This window comes from Puccinia triticina, chromosome 18A (assembly GCF_026914185.1).
Source record: "Puccinia triticina chromosome 18A, complete sequence".
Taxonomy (NCBI): Eukaryota; Fungi; Basidiomycota; class Pucciniomycetes; order Pucciniales; family Pucciniaceae; genus Puccinia; species Puccinia triticina.
In genome coordinates, this window is record NC_070575.1 from 804634 (window position 1) to 829042 (window position 24409).

The 24409-nt window shown below is 43.6% G+C and overlaps 2 protein-coding genes across 2 annotated transcripts; one reads left to right on the top strand and one right to left on the bottom strand.

The window, feature by feature from the left end:
- Nucleotides 1-14831: 14831 nt before the first annotated feature.
- Nucleotides 14832-16624, top strand: PtA15_18A96 (uncharacterized protein; the record flags this gene model as incomplete). Its single annotated transcript, XM_053165055.1, has 4 exons — nt 14832-15451; nt 15528-15789; nt 16085-16189; nt 16310-16624. The coding sequence occupies 4 exons, from the start codon at nt 14832-14834 to the stop codon at nt 16622-16624; spliced, it is 1302 nt and encodes a 433-aa protein (XP_053028595.1).
- Nucleotides 16625-21638: 5014 nt separating this feature from the next.
- On the bottom strand, nt 21639-23396 carry PtA15_18A97 (uncharacterized protein; the record flags this gene model as incomplete). The annotated part of the gene is made up of 6 exons (XM_053165056.1): nt 21639-21752; nt 21807-21925; nt 21993-22046; nt 22121-22457; nt 22682-22797; nt 22874-23396. The coding sequence occupies 6 exons, from the start codon at nt 23394-23396 to the stop codon at nt 21639-21641; spliced, it is 1263 nt and encodes a 420-aa protein (XP_053028596.1).
- Between the last annotated feature and the right edge of the window lie 1013 nt (nt 23397-24409).

The following is a 24409-nucleotide window of genomic DNA, read 5'->3' on the forward strand; positions in this document are numbered from 1 at the left end:
ATAGCCTAGGCAGGCCTCCAGGGGCGCCCAGGGGACATGGGGACACTTGTGGGCGCATTCTGAGGCAATTTGGTTGCGCTAGAAGGCGCTGTGGGTCGTGGAACCTTGGGGCTTGGATACAAGGGTTGCCAAGGACCATTTACAGAGGTTCTGCGTGATTTTACACATGCTTTACACGTCATGGGGGCTGGTTTGGGGGTTCTGTGACGCTCATTTCCGTGGAAATGTGCCACAGAAGGTACTAGAACTGGCTTCTGTGTACTTGTACACGTGTCAGCAGTGCTTTATACATGTTCTGGAGGCGCTCATTGATTGCTCCAGTTCATTTGATCCCTTCTACACATTTACTACAGTTGTAATTTACGTGTAGTGAGGCTTGGGAGAAGCTGGGGCGCTTTCTAGTGTCTCCTGTGCACGCTACAAGAGTTCTTTTCAGTCTAGAATGTTTTTATATGAAATGATGTGGTAATTACATCTTGTTTGGTGTTTAATTACATGTGTACAATACATATAACACATGTAATGTTGCTATTGGGGCGTATTCTGGCCCATTCTCACTTACTAGTAGCCCAGGCGCAGTGGTTACGGGCCAGTTCATGCAATATGCATATATGTACACCTTGCGCGCGGGCTTGAGCTCTAGGCAACAGAGCACGCGGGCTTGGGTGCGCCACGCAACAAATAAAGCCATCTTTTAAACTATACACAACACCTCAGTTACGTCACTAAAACTGGGTGTAAACATATGTACTTATATATATATATGCATACATGTGCATTCACGCGGGGCGTGATGCTCTTGCTTAAACTTTGAAGTTAGTTTACACAAGGAAGGGATAATAATTAAGGGTATGTGTAAGTGAGGTACCCTAGGTTATTTTACCCGTAGAATCAGAATCTTCTATAATATTTTACTTATTGATTACACAAAGCTAAGTAATCAATTATTTACATATGTATCTAATGTTTTTGCGTAGTTTTACATATGTAAGAGTAATAATGTCTCTTTCATATGTAAAACTACTTTTTATATTTCCATTTGTATCTTGTCACGGTGGCTCTGCCATAGTAGCCAGCTGACAAGTCCATGGTGCGACCTCATGGATGCCTCCCATCCACTTGGGTACAAGGGCGTCGACCGGGAGCAACCCGATGACCGGAATCAAACCCCTCGATGACCGGCGCACGCCAGTCATCGAGTGGGTCTCAATCCACTCGATGACCGGCGCACGCCAGTCATCGAGTGGGTCTCAATCCACTCGATGACCGGCACAGTCCGGTCATTGAGTGGACTGAGACCCACTGGATGACTGGCACAAGCCAGTCATTGAGAGGTACACAACCCACTCAATGCCAGAACATACCGGTCATCGAGTGGACTGAGACCCACTTGATGACCGGCACACACCGGTCATCAAGTGGACTGAGACCCACTCGCTCTTGATGACTGGCTTGTATCAAGAGCGAGTGGGTCTCAGTCCACTCGATGACCGGTGTGGTGCTCCATTCCAAACCATAAGTAGTATTTTATTGCTTTCTTTTACATATATTCATCATTACATTGAAAATTTCCCCATAACCCTTTACAAATACCTCATTATTATTGCATATTCAGATTCTACATCAAATTTCGCATATAGTCCCTCATACATAGTATACCCTTATCTTCAATGGTTCAATAGTTATAGAGGATATAAGACTTACAGATAATCTACAGTCTTCATTAGTTACAATACTCAATTCATTAGTAACTTACTGGAATCATTACAGTACATCCCTTTTACATAATTACTTTCACATACTAAACCCTTTACATACATTCCTCATTATGTACTATGGCTATTGTACACATTACATCATTAGATCTGTGCTTACCTCTTTCAGTAGTGCTCATCATTACAAGTAGTTACTATGTTCTCATCACTTTTCCCCATTAGTACATTCTTTTATTCCCATAACCAGCATTCCCTTTTCAGCATTGCTCATCATTACATACTGTTACTATGTTCACATCACTCTTCCTCATTTGTACAACCTTCATTCTCATAGCCAGAACTCTTCATTGTCTGTGCTCATCCCTCCTTACTATAAGAATTGTCTTCCCCCCCCTCACTTGTACCTCATGCAGAGAAATATATACAGAATTTATAGATAATTTTGGATACAGAAATTATAAGTTCCCCACTCTCATCACTCCTCCAACTCTCTTACCCTCAGTAGTCAGTAGTTAAAGCTCATAGTACTAGCTCCTAAGATCAAGTAGAAATCAGCCACACCTTTTCTTTCTTTTTCTTAGTGTTACTCTCATCCCCTCAGCATTAGTCAGGAAGGCAGCCTCATCAGCACCCTTGCATAGCTTACATTAGTACTAGTGTTGCTATCCATTTCCCTTCCAAGCTCTATTCTCCCCCTTGAGTAGTTCCACAAGTGGTGTCCCAACAGTGGCTTTTCTATACTTCAGATATCTTCAGCCTTAGTAACACTTTTACCATCAGCTACATACTACTTCACCTACACTCCTCACACTCCTTTCTTTACAAATCAACTCCCTGCTTTTAGAATCAACTTCAGCCAACAGTAACACTATCAGCATCTCCACTATCAACCTTCAACAACCTTCAGATTCAGATTCAACTTACCTGCTTCAATCATGTCTGCCCAAGGATCCCCCAACACCAATTTTGCCCCCAGTCTTTACCCTCCAGTGGATCCTTCCAGTACTGCTGCAGTTCAGGACTCCACCACTTCTTCTACTGGTCCAGGTCTTCAGGCTCCTTCCAATGCTCCAGATCCACAGGGTTCTTCTATTCCACAGGCCAACTCCAGTTCTTGCAGACCTCCTCCTAGACCTCAGACTTCCAGTGCTCCTAGATTCACAGGATACAGGGATACCAATCAGCCATCAGATGATTCAGAGGATTTAAATGCTCCACCACCCCGCTTTTCCAGATTCCAGTGCCAAAGGGATCACTCAACTCACTCTACCAGGTCCAACACCCACTTCTTGAACAGAGAACCAGCCATGCCAAGGTACCAGGATCCAGTCAGCAGAGGAGTTAAGATCAAACCCATGGACAAAGAGCTCTTCTTTGATGGAACCAACATGCCTGTGGAGAAGTTTATTAGAAGGTATGAAAGTGCTGGAAGAGATGATGGTGCTAACTCTAAAGAACTGGCTGGACAAATCATTGCTTTTATCAAAGGGTTGGACCTTAAGGATGAAGTGGAAGACATGTCAGGCCATGAAAACTTGGATTGGGAAACCCTGAAGAAACAGCTACTCACCAGGTTTGGAACTTCTCAGCCATTGGTCAGATATACCAGGGAGGATCTCAGGAAACTAGTCTACAAATCTGCCCAGGATGGAGGAATCAGCACCTTGGAAACCTTCAACACATTCAGAAACAAGTTTGAAACCATCACTCACTACTTGGTAAGGATGGGGTACAGTACTAGCCTGGAGGAATTCAGACACCTACTTTTGGAAACTCTTCACAAGGATCTGGATCAAAGACTTACTAGGAGCTTGATGAGGGACAATCAAATGCTAGCCTCAAAGGATGGAGGTGATATCTTGCCAGACACTGAAACTCTTCTTACCTACATTCACCAGGAAGTTTACTCAAGATCAGTGGTCAACAGAAGGACTGAATGGAGGGCAGAAGAGAAATTCACTTTGGAAAACTCACCTAGGACCTCCAAACCTACACCTGCTACTCAGGGAACTGCTCCTACTGCTTCTATTTCTCTGGACAAACAAGTGGAACTCCTTACCAAACAACTTGCATCCCTTACTGCTGGCAAAGGACTACCTCCCCACATGGACAAACCTGCCAGGACCTGGCCATTCAAATGCTATTATTGTCATCAGGAAACCCATGGAACCAACAGCTGCTCTCAACTTGCCCAGGACATGTCTAGTGGTGCTGTTATCAAGGACGGAAGAGATTACAGACTTCCAGACAAATCAGTTATTCCCTGGATTCCAAGCAGACCAATCAGAACCCCAGTGGAAGAGTACTCTAAAACTAAGCTCACATCTTCTTTTGGCCAACTAGAGGAGGACCCAGTCTATTATCAAGCCCATAGTTATGAAGCAGACCTTGGAAAGAGGACTAGAAACAACTCTAAGGATCAGGATGAAGAGGAATCAGCCAAGGCAGACAAAAGGATCAGGAAGGAGAAACAGGACCTAATGGACATGGATACAGAGGACTTACTCCACATGACACAGCCCCCTACTCCTAGTGCTTCCAAATCCCCTACTTCAAAAGGCTCCCCTCAGGTCAGATTCCAGGATAAGGACAAGGATTCAACTACTGCACCTAAGGACAAACCAATTAAGAAAACCTATTTGGAGAAGACTTTGGCCAAGGAGTACCCAGGAATTGAAGAGGAAGTGGCTAGTAGGATGTTGACTGCAGGAAAGATGGAGTTGGCTTTTGGAGAAATCTTTGCTATATCACCAGGAGTTCCTGACTGTATTAGGAAGAAGATAACCAACAGAAGGGTCCCATTGGATGGTGTCAAATCAGCAAACTTCACAGACATGGAGGATGGAGAAGAACCAGCACAGGAGCAACCCACTACTCACTACTCCTGCCCCCTTGGATACATCACCATCACTATTGGAGGAGAGAAACATCAAGCACTCTTGGATACTGGTTCTATGGTCAACATTATTCCTAAAACTCTTGCACATAAACTTGGATTGGTACTCACTGCTAAATCTATGAAGCTCAAAGGAATTGGAGGCCACCTTACTGATATACCTGGAATTGCTGAAGATGTGGAGGTAACCATTGGGAAAGTAGTTAGGACAGTTCATTTCTGGGTAGCCAAAGGACCAGTTCAGATGATTATTGGAAAGCCTTTCTTGATGGATGTCTCAGCTAACATCAACTACAATGGAGCCAGAGGAGAAGCACTTTCAATCATGGATTCAGCTGGTCAGACTTTTTTGGTTCCAATCATACTCCCCAGTAATCAGAAGTGGGAAACCAGCATACCTTCCAATTCTGGAATGTTAAATTTTTTAGATTGAGACCAGGTTTTCAGTTCCCCTCTCTTACAACTGCAACCCTGGAAAACAACCAAAAGCAACAAACTGTAGTCACTCATTCAGCAAAATATAAATCAACTCTAAAAAAAATAAAACCAGTAAACCAACCAATGCCATTATCTCTCAATCCCCCATTGTCAAGGCCACCACTCTCAAGAGATCCTTACCTCACTCCTTTAAGCCCTTTTCCTCCACCATTCACTCCTACCTCCAAGATTACTCAAGAAAGGCTGGACCTCATCAATTTTGGACCTCCTGGATGGCTTTCTCCTCAAGAATATCTCCTGCTGGTATGGGTAATTGTGATTAGACAAGGTGCTTTGGCTTTTGTAGAAACAGAAAGAGGCCTTCTTAAACACACCTATGGACAGCCTTATATTATTCCAGTCATTCCTCATGAACCTTGGCAACAGAAACCAATTCCAATCCCTGCACCCATCAAAGACCAGGTTATAGAATTGGTAAGGGAAAGACTCAGCACTGGCCTCTATGAACAATCCTTTTCCAGTTATTCCAGCCCTATATTTTGTGTAAAGAAGCAGGATGGTAAGCTCAGAATTGTACATGACCTTCAGAAACTCAACAAAGTCACCATTAAGGACGCTGGACTACCACCAAAGACAGAGGAACTCATTGAATCATTCACTGGAAGGGCTTGCTATGGACTAGGTGATATTATGGGAGGATATGATGAAAGAGAATTAGCTCCAGAATCCAGACCTTTGACCACCTTTGAAACACCCCTTGGAAGATTTCAACTTACCAGATTACCCCAAGGAGCCACCAATTCAGTTGCAGTTTACCAGGCCCAAATGATGTGGATACTCCAGGATGAATTACCTCAACATATGGGAATCTTTGTGGATGATGGAGGTATAAAAGGACCAACCTCTGACTACAATGAAGAAACTCTAAAGGACAACCCCCAGATCAGAAGATTTATCTATGAATATGCCATTACTCTGGAAAGGATTCTTTTCAGGATTGAAGAAGCTGGACTCACCATCTCTGGGAAGAAATTTGCTTGCTGTGTACCTGCTCTGGATCTGGTTGGCCATGTGGTTTGTAAGGAAGGCAGAAGGATATCCATCAAGAAGCTCAACAAAATTGAAACCTGGCCAACTCCCACCACTCCTTCAGATGTCAGAGGATTCCTAGGTATCTGTGTATATGTTAGAATGTTCATTAAAAATTACTCAACCATTACTGCTCCACTCAGAAGACTCACCAGGAAGGACTCCTCTTGGGATTGGACTGAAGATTGCCAGGATGCCTTTGAGGACCTTAAAAGGATTGTTGGAACTGATATCACCCTGAAGAAATTGGACTATGGACCTAATGCTGGCTTAATCAAACTCTCAGTGGACTCCAGTGTTATTGCTGCAGGTGCTGTTCTTACTCAACAGGATTCTGATGGATTGGATAGGCCTGTGTTATATGAGTCAGTAGTCTTTTCACCCAGGGAATCAAAATACTCACAATCCAAATTAGAACTCTGTGGTGTTGCCAAGATCCTCAAGAAACTTCAAACCAAACTGTGGGGCCAACATTTTCAACTCAGAGTGGATGCCCAGTGCCTTATTGGAATGATCAACAACCCTTCACTTCCCAATGCCCCTATGAACAGATGGATTGGATTTATTCAGTTATTCTCCTATGACCTTGTTCACACTCCTGGAAAAACTTTCACCTTACCTGATGGACTTTCAAGAAGGCCCCCTGATTCTGATGAAGATGACTGTCCTAGCTTTGATGAAGATGAAACCTGGATCAAACCTCACCCTGGATTTGGAACTAAACATTCTTCTTTTGGCCTGCTTCTGGGGACATCAGCTAAGTTGGGGGAGGGGGTAAGTAACTTGCAGCAAGGAATTTGGAAGCACCTCCAGGAATACCTTTCAACCATGAACAAACCTCCAGGATGCAGCAGCCTGGAATTCAAGAAAATTTTGCACAAATCAGCCAACTTCTTCCTTTCCAATGGAGTCTTGCACAGGATCAACAAACCATTCTCCCAGATAGTAGTCACCTCCTCTTCAGCTCAGAATTCCATCCTCAATTCCCTTCATGAATCCTTAGGCCACGGAGGTATTGCTGAAACCTACAGAAGGATTAAACTCAGATTTTGGTGGCCAAGTCTCAAGAGAGGTGTTACCAAGTGGGTCCAGTCTTGTGAAGCTTGCCAGAAGAGGAGTTCAAAATTGCCAATGGAACCCAAGAAACCTACAGGAGCAGCAACCATCTTTGGAAGAGTCAGTTTGGATACAGTTCACATCAAAGCTGGCAAATGGAAATACCTGGTAATTGCAAGAGATGACCTTTCTGGATGGGTAGAGGCAGTTGGACTAGAAAAGATTCAAGCAAAGAAAATCTCTCAGTGGTTCTTGGACAACTGGATCTACAGATATGGAGCCCCTTGGTCAGTCACAGTGGATGGAGGATCTGAATTTGGACAACAATTTCAAAAATCCCTTCTGGAATCTGGAATCAAAATCAAAGTCACCACCCCTTATTATCCTGAAGCAAATGGTATGGTAGAAAGAGGACATCAGGCAATTAAGGATACCTTGGTCAAGCTCTGTGGAAAAGAAGGCAAGAAGTGGAGGAATTATTTACCTTTAGTTTTATTTGCAGACAGAATTTCCACCAAAAGATCAACTGGTTACTCACCTTATGAATTAGTTCTTGGACAGCCCCCCATCTTACCCATTGACCTAGAATTGGAAACCTTCTTTGGAGTGGATTGGTCAAAGGTAGAATCAACTCAGGATCTTTTATTGGCTAGGACTCAGCAGCTTGAAAACAGGGATACCATCTTGCAGCAAGCACACCAGCAGCTTATGGATTCCAGGAAGAACTCTGTGGACTATTGGAACAAGAAGAAAACATCAAGGCAGCCACTAAAGAAAGGTCAATTAGTAGTAGTGTATAACAAATCTTTGGACTCTCAGTTTGGCAAGCTCTTTGAAAATAAATGGAATGGCCCTTACAGAATCAAAGCTCAAAACCCAGGAGGATCTTACATCTTGGAAGAATTGGATGGCACAGAATTAGCCAGAAGGTTTGCTGCAACTCATGTCAAGGAATACCACTCCAGGTAAAAACAAATAAGGAATAATCAATTCATCTCTTTTCTCTTTTCTCTTTCTCATCTTCTTACACAATAACATAACAACAAAATAAAATAAAATCTATAAACAAATCAGAAATAAATCAATATAAATCAGTCTCAAAAACACTCTCAAATAAAAATAACTAAATATAAAAATCAAAAGCTCACCTCTTCTTCTTTTATCACTACATCACCCTCTTCCATTTCACTTTTCTCCTTCTCTTTTCCCTTCTCCTTATCTAAAAATCAAAAGACATCAAAAGAAAAATTAAAGCATAACATTAGTAAAAATCCTCAATAAAGAATAAAAATAGAAGTTACCCTCAGCTCTTATCCTCTCCATTTCTGCTTCTACCCTCCAACCATCTTCCTCCTCTTCCACTTGGTCCCTCACCCTTAACAACTCCAGGGCATTCTTTTCCTCAGTTTCCTCTATCATGGCATCTATAATGGAATGAGTATCCATCTAAAAATCAAAATAGAAACAGGGAAAAATATCAGTATTATAATCAATCTTCTTTCTTTTCAAATTCTTATTCATCTACATACAGAATCCACTCGACATACATGTGCAAAGGCGTCGGGAAATCGGCTATACAACCTCAGACGTGCGTTTTGTGCGGCAACCGGGTCGTCAAGGTCCTCACAAGCAAAGGCGAGGAGTCCTTGCTGGATAAAGTGGCGCAAGGCGTAGATTTCTTCGGGTTTGAAACTGTCCCGCATGCCGGAGTTATATGCGTGGACGTTGTCTACGGCCGAGTGCGCTCGACGAATGGAAAACGGGATATCGTAAGAGGGGCTAATAACGGCTGCTTCGTCGAGTTGAGATGAAGTTATGGACGTGTTTGAAGAATAATCTAAGGAGTTATTGAGGTTTTCTTTCGGCGATGAGGGCGTGGAAGTGGCGCTGGAGGCAAACATTACGGATATTGAATGCGATAACAGAACTTTTCCGTTGGCCGACGACCTGGACCTTATAGATACTCATTTTTCTTCATTTTATGACGTCACTATGGACGCCTTGACCTTTCAGAATCGTGTGGCGCGGATTCTCTTTCATTTTCTTAATGTTGACTCTGGTGTTCGACCCAGTTTAATTAATTCTTGAAACGCTTTCACGTCATTCTTTTCGCCTATAACCTTTTTCAATCGATTGGCCAGCTTCAGGAGTCTAATTGGACAGCTCCTTGGCGTTACATTAAGAGTATTTCATCATGTATTCATCTCCCTTCAACTCCTATACAATGGAAACCGCGGAAAATCATAATAAAGCTTTAATCGCCCGAATAATCGATCGGCCGGCTTCAAATTTAATATTGATCATTACAGTCTTCATAAATGCGATCTTGCCTTTCATTTGAACTCGGTTCTGGACGATTCTATCGAGCCGTTTAGAATTTATAACCCCTCAAAGTTTCCCTAGGATTTACGCGGCCCCGCGGGTGCCATTCATTAAACGTTTACGGCGACCTATCGGCCGAAAGGAATCTCAATATAAATCTATTCTAGTTTCATCTCCTCCTTCCAGTTTTTCAAATGAGCTCGTAATTAGAAAATTTCATCGACGGTTTTTGGAGTTATATGCAAAGGAAGATGGTCTCTTAATCTGCACGGCTTTACTACTACGCGCGCCCGCGGGTCTTGCTTGGATCTTTAACCGGCCCTACACAATCGATACTCAACCCTTAAAAATAACCAGTATATACCATTTTAATCTGCAGAATTGCCTCTTTCGAATGAACTCGGTTTCAAGAATTTTCATCGAGCCGTTCCGGAGATACAGGTCAACCATTTTCTATTTTTCTTTTTGTAATTCCGCACGCGCGCCTCCCGCTTGGAGCCCCCTCTCAGACATCAGGACCCCTCTTTCGACAGCACGCGCGCATGGACACATGTTCCATTCCTCCTCTGTACAAAATTTAACGCTTTTTTGTAGTGGACATGGGGAAATTAAAAGGAGTGAAGTACTCAAGAATAATGGGGAACACACACACACACGACACGGAGGAGAGAAGTAGAGAAGAACCATCATCATGGAAAAGGAATTCATCCTTGGATAATCACTCATTTTATCCATCCATCAATCCATCCATCCATCATTATTCCTTACCATCTAATATCAATTATGGATCATCAATCAATTCAATCCATCAATCAATCCATCCATCCATAATTATTTCTTACCATCCCATAGCAATTACTGGACATCCAACCACCACAATATTGGAACTTCATCATCTTCACCCTGTATTCTAGGAATTATTCAACCAACAAATCAATCACTCATTCATTCACCATTATAACCAATTTCTTCCAGCACATTGCAGCTCAGAAACCACCCAACTTGAGCAAGAATATTCTTTGGACAGCTTATCAACTTCTCTGGACTTCAAATTCTCTTCACTGAACTTTACATTATATACTCAGATACTCAGAAATTCAGTCATTCAACTCCAAATCATTCACAACCTTCAGAAACTACAATTATCAACCCCATCAATCAATCATCATCAATCATTGCATTCTTCCTTAGCCTCAGTTAGGCGGGAAAATTATTCTCCAGAGTGGAAATTAGTCTAATATGTGTCTGTCTCAAGGATATTGCCTTCAGCAGAGTTAGATCTTCTTATACATTCAACCCTCATTGATAATTGGACCTTCTTTTGGATACTGGACTCTTTGGATTGGATACTGGACTATGGATACTCTGGATACATAGGACTATTGGACTTTTAATTGGACTTGGACACCTTGGACGCAGATATACTGGACTTGGATTATACTTGGATTCTAATTGGCTTTGGACACTGGACTCTGGATTTGGACTGCTACTCAGGACTTTGGATTTCACCTTTTGGAGGAAGAACACTGGACTTTGGACTTTGGACTCTTGGACTCAACATTCTTCAACTCTTTCTGGATCACTCTTCTCTTTGGTGCATTGCCTGGGGACAGACAATAAGTTGGGGGAGGATGTGGTGCTCCATTCCAAACCATAAGTAGTATTTTATTGCTTTCTTTTACATATATTCATCATTACATTGAACATTTCCCCATAACCCTTCACAAATACCTCATTATTATTGCATATTCAGATTCTACATCAAATTTCACATATAGTCCCTCATACATAGTATACCCTTATCTTCAATGGTTCAATAGTTATAGAGGATATAAGACTTACAGATAATCTACAGTCTTCATTAGTTACAATACTCAATTCATTAGTAACTTACTGGAATCATTACAGTACATCCCTTTTACATAATTACTTTCACATACTAAACCCTTTACATACATTCCTCATTATGTACTATGGCTATTGTACACATTACATCATTAGATCTGTGCTTACCTCTTTCAGTAGTGCTCATCATTACAAGTAGTTACTATGTTCTCATCACTTTTCCCCATTAGTACATTCTTTTATTCCCATAACCAGCATTCCCTTTTCAGCATTGCTCATCATTACATACTGTTACTATGTTCACATCACTCTTCCTCATTTGTACAACCTTCATTCTCATAGCCAGAACTCTTCATTGTCTGTGCTCATCCCTCCTTACTATAAGAATTGTCTTCCCCCCCCTCACTTGTACCTCATGCAGAGAAATATATACAGAATTTATAGATAATTTTGGATACAGAAATTATAAGTTCCCCACTCTCATCACTCCTCCAACTCTCTTACCCTCAGTAGTCAGTAGTTAAAGCTCATAGTACTAGCTCCTAAGATCAAGTAGAAATCAGCCACACCTTTTCTTTTTTTTTCTTAGTGTTACTCTCATCCCCTCAGCATTAGTCAGGAAGGCAGCCTCATCAGCACCCTTGCATAGCTTACATTAGTACTAGTGTTGCTATCCATTTCCCTTCCAAGCTCTATTCTCCCCCTTGAGTAGTTCCACACCGGTGTGTGCCGGTCATCAAGTGGGTCTCAGTCCACTCGATGACCGGTATGTGGCGGTCATCAAGTGGGTCTCAGTCCACTCAATGACCGGTGTGTGCCGGTCATCAAGTGGGTCTCAGTCCACTTGATGACCGGTATGTGCCGGCATCGAGTGGGTTGTGTACCTCTCAATGACTGGCACAAGCCAGTCATTGAGAGCGAGTGGGTCTCAGTCCACTCGATGACCGGTGTGTGCCGGTCATTGAGTGGGTTGTGTACATCACCACTCGATGGCTGGATGGTGATGTTGACCGGGAGGGATTCCTCCTGGTCAACAGGTGGATGTTGTTGGCCGGGAGCTACTGCCCCGGCCACCTATTGTATGTTGTTGTCTGCTCCTGGTCAACATGGTTCCATTGTTGACCAGGAGCTTCTTGAGGAGGAGGCATTCCACCTGGACAACAAGAGGCAGGAGGGGCTGATGCTGGCTGACAAGCCCAGGTTGGCAAACCATGGATCTCCTGAGCATTTGCCTCAGAGACCATGGATCCCAGCTGAGCAATTGCCTCAGAGCTCAGTCTTGTCTAGTGCACTGTGCACTAGAATGATGTTGTGCAAATTCCAAATATTCCAGGCTGTTCCAGCCTGGGATTCATTTTTATGAACCTGGTTCTAATTGAGTATTGACTCAAGTATGCCGCATGTCAACTGCCAGCGGTTTCTTTAGTTTTTTTCATAGTGTTAGACACATAACCATCAAAATCAGTACCAACAGTCATAAAAAGCTAGTATATCAACTTGCCTTGGTACCATCTTCATTATACAGTTTTTCAGATTGACCTTCAAGCCATCGCGACAGCATTTCAGTGAAAGGCTGAGTTGCAATGTTACACCACTTCCATGCCAAGTTGTGAAACTGTAGCAGGCAGACAGAGAAGGCGGTTTGTGGTTGGACAGGCAAGCTACCCATATAACCAGTAGCCAGCAATCTAACTACATCAGGAATGCAGGTACAAAACTTTTGCTTAACTTTTTTCTGCCCTAAGTTGAATTTTCCATCAAAAATCATGTAATTACCGTGTCACTGATAAAACAAAGAGAAATTAACGCACACATGATATCCACCACATCTACTGAACGGTAGTTATAATTTTTGCAAGTGCAAAAATGGTCTTCCCACGAATCAAACAAGTTTTTGGAGGCCCAGTTGCCTGTCTTCACTTTGAGCCACATGTATACGCCGTGGAGTTGCGGTATAATATTGTTCCAGTTTCTTGTCATTTGTTGACTATCCTGAAGAGCATTAAAATCAAGTATTCTTTGAGAAAGGGATGTGATTTGGTGTGGTGGTAAATCTTTGGTTTTCCAATCGGCTTCGTCTTGGTTATTCCATGGCTCTGTTAAGGGTTCTGAGGAGTAGTTTTCCTGCTCAGTTTCTTGATCTTGCTGTCGGGATTCAATGTGTGCTTGAAGTGCTTGAGATGATGATGGCATTGGGAGTTCGCCGCGATGCAATGCCTCCAACTGTTGAAGAGATTGTTGAGCTTTTTCAGCCGTCTTCTTGAGGCAAGCCTTTTTGGACTGTGTTTCGTGCCGAAAGGGATTGATACGACTAGCTCGAGGTCCTGATAGCGGGGTTGGTCGTGGTGGTCTTGGAAGCGTTCTTTTTGGAGGCATGTTTGGTTCTGGGTGTATTAAGAAATTTGGCAAAGCTGATGATGTGAAGGAGCTGTTAATTTGATAAAGCAGAGGATGCGCTGAAGGAAAAGTGAGGACAAGATAAAATGATGTTTACAAATTTGTATACATATCAATCTGGCATGCGCACCCCAAGTAGAAAAAATACATCACTTTCAAATTTTCACAAAATGAAACCCACACCAACACATCCAAGTTTATTAAAGCCTTGGATTCACAAAACAAAAATTCAAGGGTTTCCCCTACAAATCTCCAAAAATCACAAAAAAAATCAAGGGTTTCCCCTCTACAACTTTCAGAAAAAAAAACATGAAGGGTTTTCCCTCTACAAATGCCAAAATCAACAAAAAAAACTATGAAAACCAAAAACAAAACAATAATCTGCAACCAGCCACCTAACATCAGCAAGCTGATGCACCGTGGCTTACCATCCATCCCTGTCTAGCAGGGTTAAAAAATGGTGAGAGGATGACCCCCAGCGCGCCGCATTGAAGGCATTATGCAAAGGGGGGCCACCGAGTAGAGCCCCTCAAACTGCGCAAGTGCAACAGCGGAGGGGGTGAGGGCGAACCGCACGCTGGAAGTACAGCGGCAGAGGACGCCCTGGGGTACACAAGCAAGCAAGTCAAACCTCCTTTTATAGACAATCTGGCACTATAGACTTTGCCAGCGCACTCTTGACAACTACGCCACCGCCATGTACATCTGGTACGTCTGACCTGCATGGTAATGCTTTGACCAGCTAGGCGTTGTCAACAAGACCAGATTTTTTTGCTGAGACCCTTGCCTCCCACCTCATTGGATACCAACAAATTCACCGCCTCGCCATTGTATTTGCCATGAGCAACGGATTGCCAGGCGTTCGCGCGCTCACACCAGCTCAAACCACAACCCTTGCCCTGTTGCCATTGTTCTGCCTCCCAGCCGTTCCCTCGCCGACCTTTTTCAAACATGGCTACATTGTTCAACCGACATCTATCATTATTGACAATCCTTGATATAACCCGATTAGAAGAGCCCACTAGCCGACGGGGTATGAAAGTTCCACGTGCAGTCAGCTAGGACCCAGACCAATGGAGTTTGACGGACGGGAAAATTTGGAGGAACTGGACGACCGGTCCGAAACAGATTCTTCGCCAGTTCCTTGGATTGCGGTTAAGCAGGTCTTGGCTCCTACCAACCTGAAGGCCAAACGATGCGCTGCGCCGCTGGATTTGGGCTATCTACAACCACCATCCCTCAACTCAGTCACCGCCTTGCAGAGTCCAAGCAGTAGATTCATTTTTACATTCGGTGCGACTATCCAAAGTCCTGTAGGTATAGCTTTCAGTGAAAAGGAGCGCGCCGGAAAAATCTTACCCTGCCACAAAGTTTCTAGCGATGGTTTGATGCGCATATCCCCCGAGACAATGGACAAACTACTAGATGGAGTGTACAACAATAAAATTTCAAAGAAGATGATTTTTGATTGTCGGTTCGGATACGAGTATGATGGTGGACACATTTGCGAAGCTATCAATCTCCATGACAAAGAAGCTGCCGAGACCATGTTACTGCAGGGGACGCTCTTCAATGGCGGGCAGAAAGATGTTCCTATTCCTAGCGAATCCGGCAAACCAGATCCAAATGGGGAAATGAAGAAAGTTGTGCTAGTCTTTCATTGCGAGTATTCCGCCATGAGAGCGCCGACTGTGTAAGCCTTTGAAGCTTGAACGTTAACCATCGCCATAGGCAGTCTTCACTAATATGTTTGTTTCAATCACTATCAGGGCAAAGCACTTGCGAGAGCAAGACAGACACAAGAATATGACTCATTACCCGGCACTACATTACCCTGAGATCTACATGATACTGGAGGGCGGATTCGCCAAGTACTTTTCTCATTCTCCACAGCACTGTGATGGTAGCTACGTGCGCATGGACGACCCGACCCACCGAACTGATCGGCAGAAGGATCTCAATCTCTTTTGCACCCGGGAAAACTCTGTGTTTGCGAGGACAAAGAGTTACACTTACGGCGATAGCAAAATTGTAAAGCACAAAAAGTATCCAAAGTTGACCCTGGGAGGAAACCGATTCGGACTTGAAAATAAATCGAATCCGATGACTGGCGCAGGAAAGGAGAATGCTCCGGCTCGGAGCAAACTCATTGAAGAGGAAGACGACGACGATGATGATGAGAATTACGCACAGCCACCAACTTGCAAACCAGCTGCTACAGCCATCTCCAGCCAAAACTAAAACCAACACCCAAACACCAGCACCACCAGAAGCAGCAGCCAGTCCTCAGACCATCATCCTGCATCCAGCCATCCCCCCGGCTCAGACCGACAGCCGGGATCCAGCCCTCACCCTGAATCCGATACACCATCGACCTGCTCCCGCTGACTATCCCGCCCCCCACTACCACACCCACACCCCTCAAATGCCCGTCGCCCAAAACACTCGTCAGCACACAAGCCACCTGCAAAGTGAGCCTCATCCCCACCCCCCCACACACACTCTCTCTCCCAAACTGCTGATGAAACAGCCTGTGGGGTTTTGCCCGTAGATCCAGGATGTCAAGATCAGTAATGCCTTGCTCCTCGCGATGAACGGCGCCCTGGAACGGACGAATTTCAAGCAACATACTAAGATCCGGACGCTGAAAGCCTGGCTACCCGCCGGTCCCCTCTGTCTCGGTCAGGACCCGCTCTTTGCCCACCTCATCCACGCCCTTGTCCACAACGCCTCAAACGCACTCGACCCCCTCACCCCTCGGCTCCACCCCCCTGCTTCATCCACCAAAACCCAGCCCGCGCAAGCCACGCATAAAACCCCTCCACCCGCTCGCACCAAGTTCCTCAACCCGCTCGAGATTGAATAGCATGCTGACCATTGTTTTTGCTTCTGTCTGTATTGAACTCATCAGCCAAACAACCCATTAAGCCATCATAAGACCCGACCCGGGTATCGTTCACCGAGATCCTCGACGCCAGCGCTCAGCTTAGCTCTCCCCGTTCCAACCGGCCTGCCACGCCCCCCGCAAAGACTTTCTCGCAGTCTCTCCCTACTCATGCACATCCTCGTCTCGCACAAGCCTCCGCCTCTCGCGCCCGGCAACCACTCCTATAGCCCTGCACCCCCTCGCTCACAATCTCCTCCGCTTCATTAGATTGTCTCGCACAAGCCTCTGCCTCTCGCGCCCGGCGACCGCTCCTATAGCCCCGGCGCACCCCCTTGCTCACAATCTCCTCCGCTTCAGTCTCATCTCTGGGGTTATTGAGCTGATACTCCTGATGTCTGTCTGGATGCGGCTCGTTGGACCTACACCTCTGAGAGTTAGCTACACAGTCCTCTCTTCCTCAGCGGGGTCAATGGTGTCCCCTCAGGAGAGGGCAATCCCCACTTCTCTTTGACTCGCCCTCTCCAGAAAATCAATGCTGACCTCCCTGGCGTCCCTTACCTTGTCTGTTTCACACACCTCACCAGCTTTAGGTTGCAAACTCTCACAAGGGCAGTAATACAGAATTCAGGCAATGTACATATGAAGTTATTTTGGTGGAGATACCAAGTAGAAGTCCAACCTGCTGCTACAGCTACGCAAGAAGCAAGGTCAATTAGAGTTGTCATTTGAATCAAGGCCCTTACTGGTTGCTGGACACAAGTTAATCAGATGTATCAAAACAAAGTAGTTCTGGGAGAAGTCCCTAAAGCTCCTTGCACTGGTTGGCCAATGATAAGCAGTAATACTGATATGCCAAAGTGAGATATGGCCTTGCCACTGCCCCCTTTTTTTGGTGGCAATCTGATTGTCAAGTTACCAACAAAGGGTGCACCAAAACTGGAGTTCCTATGAGTGCTCTGGTAGACTGTCCTTCTGGTGTTGGGTCTAGCCACAGTAAATGAGAGGAAAATTTGCAGAATGAAAATCACTGCAAAAAAAACTGTGTCAACTGTGAGCAGTTGACATGCGGTAACTCTGAGGAAGCTTGTGGTGTTACACCAGCCTTACCCAAGGTTTGACTTGACCCAAGCTTCAATGCACAGTCACTGTGCACCTTGCACAGTGACTGTGCCAACAAAGGCACTTGTGCATTCAGGTGGAGTTACAATGGCAGCTTGGCTTGAGTATCCTGCATGTCAACTGCAAGCAGTTGACCAAGTTTTTTTTGCAGTGAATGGGAGGTGTCCTGGGGGTTAATGCTATTGATAGAAGGGGTAAGTAAAAGCTCTGGTGGGATAAAGGATGAATCCAGCATGAAATAACTTACTGATGGGCAAACACCTCTCACAGTAAATTTAGGCTGATGTGCCAGATTTTCTGGGTTGGCTGTTGCTGAATTATTCTAGGTGCAGGATGATTCTTCTTTTTTGCATCAAATTTTTTATGTCAAGTGTTCTAATAGGGGCTCAAGATTCTCCCAGAAGATGGGAATAAGCAGCAACCAATGTTATGCTCTATCAGGAAAACTTTGAAGTTTGCAGCGGCAAAGCCGCCTTGGCCTCTAGTAAACTTCAATTTCTTACTAGATTCATCCTCTGATTTATTTCATAATTGATTGAGTGAAAGTGCTGGAAAGAATAAAGCAATGTCAAAATTCTTTCATTGCATCAGGTGTCAGTGAATAAGGCCCTGTTTATTAGCGTGATAAATGCAGTGTGATAATCAAAACATGTACAATGTGTAAACCATTTTTTGGGATAATATTATGTAAGTAATCAGTCAAGTTTTATGACATTTGACTTGCAAAGAATAGCCTAAGCAAAGATGCTTTTCAACATGTCATTGTAGCCTGTTTTTGATATTACACTACACTAACAAATGGGGAGTCAATTCCTCAATTTTTTGATTTTCACCTAATTCAGCTCCATATGATTTAGATGTGTCTTCATTATAAATGGAGATTTCTTCAGAAATACATGGGAGAACCATTGGAAAGCAAAGAGGAAATGTACTATGGCTAGGATATGCTACAATTACAAACCCCCAGTTCTGTGCCCATTTCATTTAATTCTTTTTAAATGGTTATTTGTAGTTGTAACTTTGTGGTCCCATGTACTAGAAGCATGAAGATTTTAGGACACAGATATCCACTAAATGGCTGCCCTGAAGCTTTTAGCAATCTTGAGTCATCAGAACATGCTGCATAAGGGTTGCATGGGGGCTTAGTAGGAAAATGACTGCTAATTAGCTGGAAAAAAAATAGTCACTTGATGGCAAGTGACATGATGCAGCTTTGGTTTCTGCTCCAGAGCTACTCCAGCGCTGCTCCAAGTCTGCTCCACCAGCACTTGTAGAGCTTGCAGGACTGCACCAGAGCACTCAATGTGGCACAGTCAGCTGATCCTAATTTTTTCCCAGGAACAGCTGATGCTCATCATAAGCTGAGCAGTAGGCATTGACTGAGCCTGGGCCAAAGCTGAGCATTGGCTGAGCCTGGGCCACAGCTGAGCATTGGATATTCCAAGCCTGAAACAAATCCAAGTGTCAGCTGGACCAAGAATATTCCAAATCTGAGCATCAGCTTAGCCAACAATGGTCCAAAGCTGAGCATCATCTTGGAAAAGGCTTGTGCAGAGCTTAGGATCAGCTGGTACAATACTGTTCCAAAGATTAACACCAGCTGGGCCAAAAATTTTCAAAAGCTGAGCATTGGCTGAGCCAATGCTGGTACAAAGCTGAGCATTGGCTGAGCCAATGCTGGTACAAAGCTGAGCATTGGCTGAGCCAAGGCTGTTCCAAAGCTGAGTATCAGATTTTTTGAGACTATTCAAAAGATTAATATCACCTGAGCCAAGGCTGGTCCACAGCTGAGCATTGTCTTAGCCAAGGTTGGTCCACAGCTGAGCATCAGCTGAGCCAAGGCTGGTCCACAGATGAGCATAAGCTGTTACAGGAGTGGTCAGACTCAGAATCTGAGAATTGGCTGGGCCAAGATTTATCCAAAGCTGAAAATCAGCTGAGCCAATACTGGTCCAAAGCTGAGAATTGGCTGGGCCAATGATAGTCCTAATCTGAGTCTAAGCTGAGCCATGACCGGAATAAAGCTGAAAATAAGCTGGGCCAAGACTGGTTCTGATCTGGGCAACAAAGCTGAGCATGCGCTGGGCACCAAAGCTGAGCATAAGCTGGGAGCTAAAGCTGAGTATCAGCTGACCAGAAATGGGGATCAGTGGTGCCCAGCAAAAACTGAGGATCTCCTGTGGAAATTCTTAAACTGGTTAGATGGTGGGTAGATGGTGGGTAGATGATGGGTAGATGGTGGGTAGATGGTGGGTAGCCCGCTGGAGCTGGCATGATGTCACTTGTCATCAAGTGACTATTTTTTTTTCCTGGTGTAACTTTATAGCTTTTTGGTTACACACCCAAACAGCATGAAAGTCTCAGGAATATTTCTATTTTGCATATTCTCTGTGCCAAAAAAATTTTTAGCAATGGTGTGGCATAAAAACATGAGATATAAGGGGTGCACAGAAGTCTTATTGTAGAAGAATGTGGCTAAGTGAATAGTTTTTTTATTGTATGTCTCAGCAGTATAAAAACTTCAGTTTATTTCCAATCATGTATATTTTGGTTTGAATGAAATTTTTAGCAATGAAGTGGCATCAGAACATAAGATATAAGGGGTGCACACTACTAGGTACTATGACTACTGTGCATGCCTTATATCTCAGGTTCTGACTTGACACTATTTCCAAAAATTTAATGGCATATAGAATATGCATCATTGGAAATTACCTGAAGCTTTTAGACTGATGGGACTTGTTACAAAAAGGTTTATATACTTTTAGCCATTATTTTCCTACTAACCCCTCTGGGCACCCCATACATCTGATGATTTTATGCCACACCACTGCTAAGAATTTTATGGCACAGAGAATATGTACCATAAAAAATTTCCTGAAGTTCTTAGACTGTTTGGGTGTGTAACCAAAATGTTATACAGTTAGAAGTCATTTTCCTACTGAGCCTGCGGCACAACCCTTGTGTGGCATGTCCTGATTACACATTGTTGCTACAAACTTCAGGGAAGCCATTACCATGCATGAAAAAGATATCAGTTTCATTGTTACAGTCAAGCTTGTCTGGCATTAGGGTTGTTTACAATTAAAATGAACAATGAGGATTATCACTGATCAGTTTATGTGTGCTTGAGTCTCATGACTGGTTTCTTTGCCAGAGTTCCACATAAACCTGATTGTCATTTTTTTTTTTTGTGCAATACCCACCAAGAGTGGGCAAGAATGGCTTCAACCAAAGAAAAGTGTTCTTTTCTCTGGAAAAAGTTTTCAGTCTAGGATGGGAATTGAACTGTTGACATGTTACACTGCTAATTAATGTTACTTATCACAGGGCTAACATTAATAATCACAGGTGGAAGTTCATGTCAGCATGGTGAGTCCTTTCCAACTTCTGTCCACATTCTTGTCTAGAGTCTGCATGCTGCATGGGAATCTGGAGATATGGCACAGTGACCCCCTAGCTTGACAGCGTTGGTAAGTCAAGTTGCTTTTTGGTTAAACTCTTAAGAGACCTAGGACAATTTACGCGGTTTATCATGGGTATATATGTACTGCGCTAGAGCTTAAATCCATGTTTATTTTGTATCCGACTTCCTTTCAATGTAAACATTTGTTAAGACTACCAATTGAATAGAATGCAGGACTACTTTGTGATTTCTTTGATAACTGTAGGGATAGATGAGAGAAATCACATTATGTTTCTGTGGTATGATAGCAGCTTAAAAATGAATACTCCTGATTGAAAGTAGGACTTTGACAGAACAGGAAATACCGCTCAGAACTACTGAACTGAAGAAATGATAAGTATGGACGTTGATGGACATTGATATTGAAAACCAAACAACAGTAAGAAGGCTTCACGGAAGCAAGGAAGTTCAATTTCCATCATCAACATCCTTCTGATTGGTGTTGGATTCACGATCATCAAGGTCACTGAGTTCACTGTCTCCACCTCTGTATTTCAGAGAAATCCATCCTTCGGTAAGAGCCTGTAGTATCCTTTGCGAGGGGATTATGAGCAACTGATTTACTGGCTGGCAGACCTTGTTAGCATGAAAGTCCTCGCTATTTCGTTTGATCTTCATCTGAATCTTGGCATCACGCAGGGTACTGATAGCGTTCTTTCCGGGCCATGCAGAAAAGTGTTTGCCACCCGCTGCATCTGCTCAAGCAAAGGAAACGTCAAGAAACCTCGGAGACAGCACTTGATTGAGTTATCAATAGCTTACTGAGGAGGTCCAGCATTTGAACGCTTATCTCTTTTTTATTTTTCTTGAGGGTGCCTATTTGCAATGGCTTTTGTCAGCGTGTTATGTACCAACAAAGAGTGACTGGAAACTTGGGTATCTAAACTCACCTTGGCAATATTGAGCATACTTTTTTTTGCCTGCGTCACAGGAATCTTTACCTGCACCGAGGTTGGCTTGCAAGTTGAGTTGGGATTGGCTGCTTGGGGTTTTATCAGTTTCTTCAACATCAGTCCTTGTTAGAGTTCCAATTAAGATTTCTTTGCGGACTGCCATCCCAGCAGCCAATGTATGGAACTTTCCGACTGGATCCCCACCCTGCCTAAGCATGTCAAGGTATTCTTGCCCAAGCTTTGTGCCACCTTGGATGAACAGGTCGCCAGACGAGCGGCCCGATGCGATGACCATGAATCCTTGGATTTTATGGCAACCAGAAAGCTCGTTCATCTGTGATGTCGAGTCAAAGCAGTCAATCAATCTTTTACTCTACATTCAACTCTGCCTCAAAGTCATACAATAAAATAATAAAAACTAGCTCGGTCAATTGTTTCTTTAGCCCACCTTTGCACAAAAGTAATACTTTTCTTGTTTGACGCAAGCATCAATGCTTTACTGGCAACATTGGCTTGCCGGACTGTTTGAACAATCCCATTCACAAAATCCATTGGTACATCGCCACGAATAGTTTCAAGGTAGTCCGGATCTTTGTACTTTGCTTTTATCTCGTCGTCAAATGTCTTCCACAGTTTTCCAACATTCTTGCACCTTTCTTTCAGGGGGAGAATCTCTAAACAGGCAGTTGATTGGAATATTAGATCAGCATTGTATGCGGGAAAAAGGAACCAAAAAGGATGTGTACGTACTTTGAGCAAATATTTCTCTTGCCAAGGTATCAAAACAGCAGAAGTTGTTGTAACTGGTTGGCCCACGCATTTGATTGAGCTGCCCAAGGTAGACGTAAAACAATGACGCGTGGATTTGATTTTTGATTGCAAAAATGAGCAGTTGACATTTGAACTCATTGTACAGACTATCCAGGTCTGGCTTGAGGTATGCTGGGAGTCGCTTGATCTTCGCGTGAAGTGCTTCTTGTTTGCGTAAAGCATCGAGGTCCATTCCAACAATTTCCTCCATGATGTCTTCTGGCAGGATTTCAAGGCGTTTTTCAGGACTAGCATCGACAATCGGGTCTTGAATGTGGATATCGGAGCTAATGTTGGCACCGTTCTCCTCAGGGGAATTCACGTGGTTGGTATCTGTAGCCGCGAGACCGGAAAAGATGAGGCCATCGGTGTCAACTGTGTAGGAGTCAATGTTTGGATTGATGTATAGATTGGTGTTGGCGCGGGTAGCTGAATTTTGAGGTTGTTGTTGAGTGAGGACCATCTGGAGAGGGGGGTTTTGGATCAGGGATGAAGTGCAGTTGTGGGACATGTACATACATATATATTTAGGCCCCGTTTGGCACTGATATAAATACGAACTTACTTTGCGCACTGCAAAAAAATCTTCGCGCACTGTGGGGGTCGTCGTCTCGACGTCCCGCCCCCAGTGCGTGCTCTTGCCACGGCTCTTCGCGCACTGTGCATTCCCCCGAAAAAACGGCTTGCATTTCTTGAGATATTTTTTGATGAATCAATAGAATGACTTTTTATGATCCCCCTAAAAGATAATCAAGTCATTTAGGGGTCTCCTTGAGCCTAGAGAAAATTGACATGAAAAAATCATATTTTAACGCGGCAGGGACCTGTAATATCGCTTCCTGTGCCCCAGTAGCCCCAAAAATTTCACATTATCATGGTACATGTGCAAATTAATGACCTGATAATTTTCAGAATTTTCACCAGCTTTCCTGTAGCCCAAATAGGTATTGTGTTTATTATTTTGCGTATATGTATAACTTTTTTGTTACACACACCAAAGGCACAAAATTTTGAGATCACAGAGAAATATGCTTCAAATTAATTCCCTGAAATTCCTAGCAATAGTGTGTCATTATAAAATGAGATATAAGGGGTGCGCAGCAGGCTTAGTAGGAAAATTACTGCTAACTGTATAGCTTTTTTGTTACACACCCAAACAGTCCCAAAATTTCAGAAATGTTTTCATTGTGGATATTCTCCGCGCCATAAATTTTCTTGGCAATAGTGTGTCATGATAACATGAGATATAAGGGGTGCACGGCGGGCTTAGTAGGAAAATGGCTGCTACATGTATAGATTTTTTGTTACACACTGAAACAGTCTGAGATTTTCAGGAATGTTTCAATTTTGCATATTCTCCGCGCCATAAAGCTCTTAGCAATAGTGTGTCATTAAAACATCAGATAAGTTAGCAGTCATTTTCCAACTAAGCCCGCCGCACTACATCTCATGTTATCATGACACACTATTGCCAAG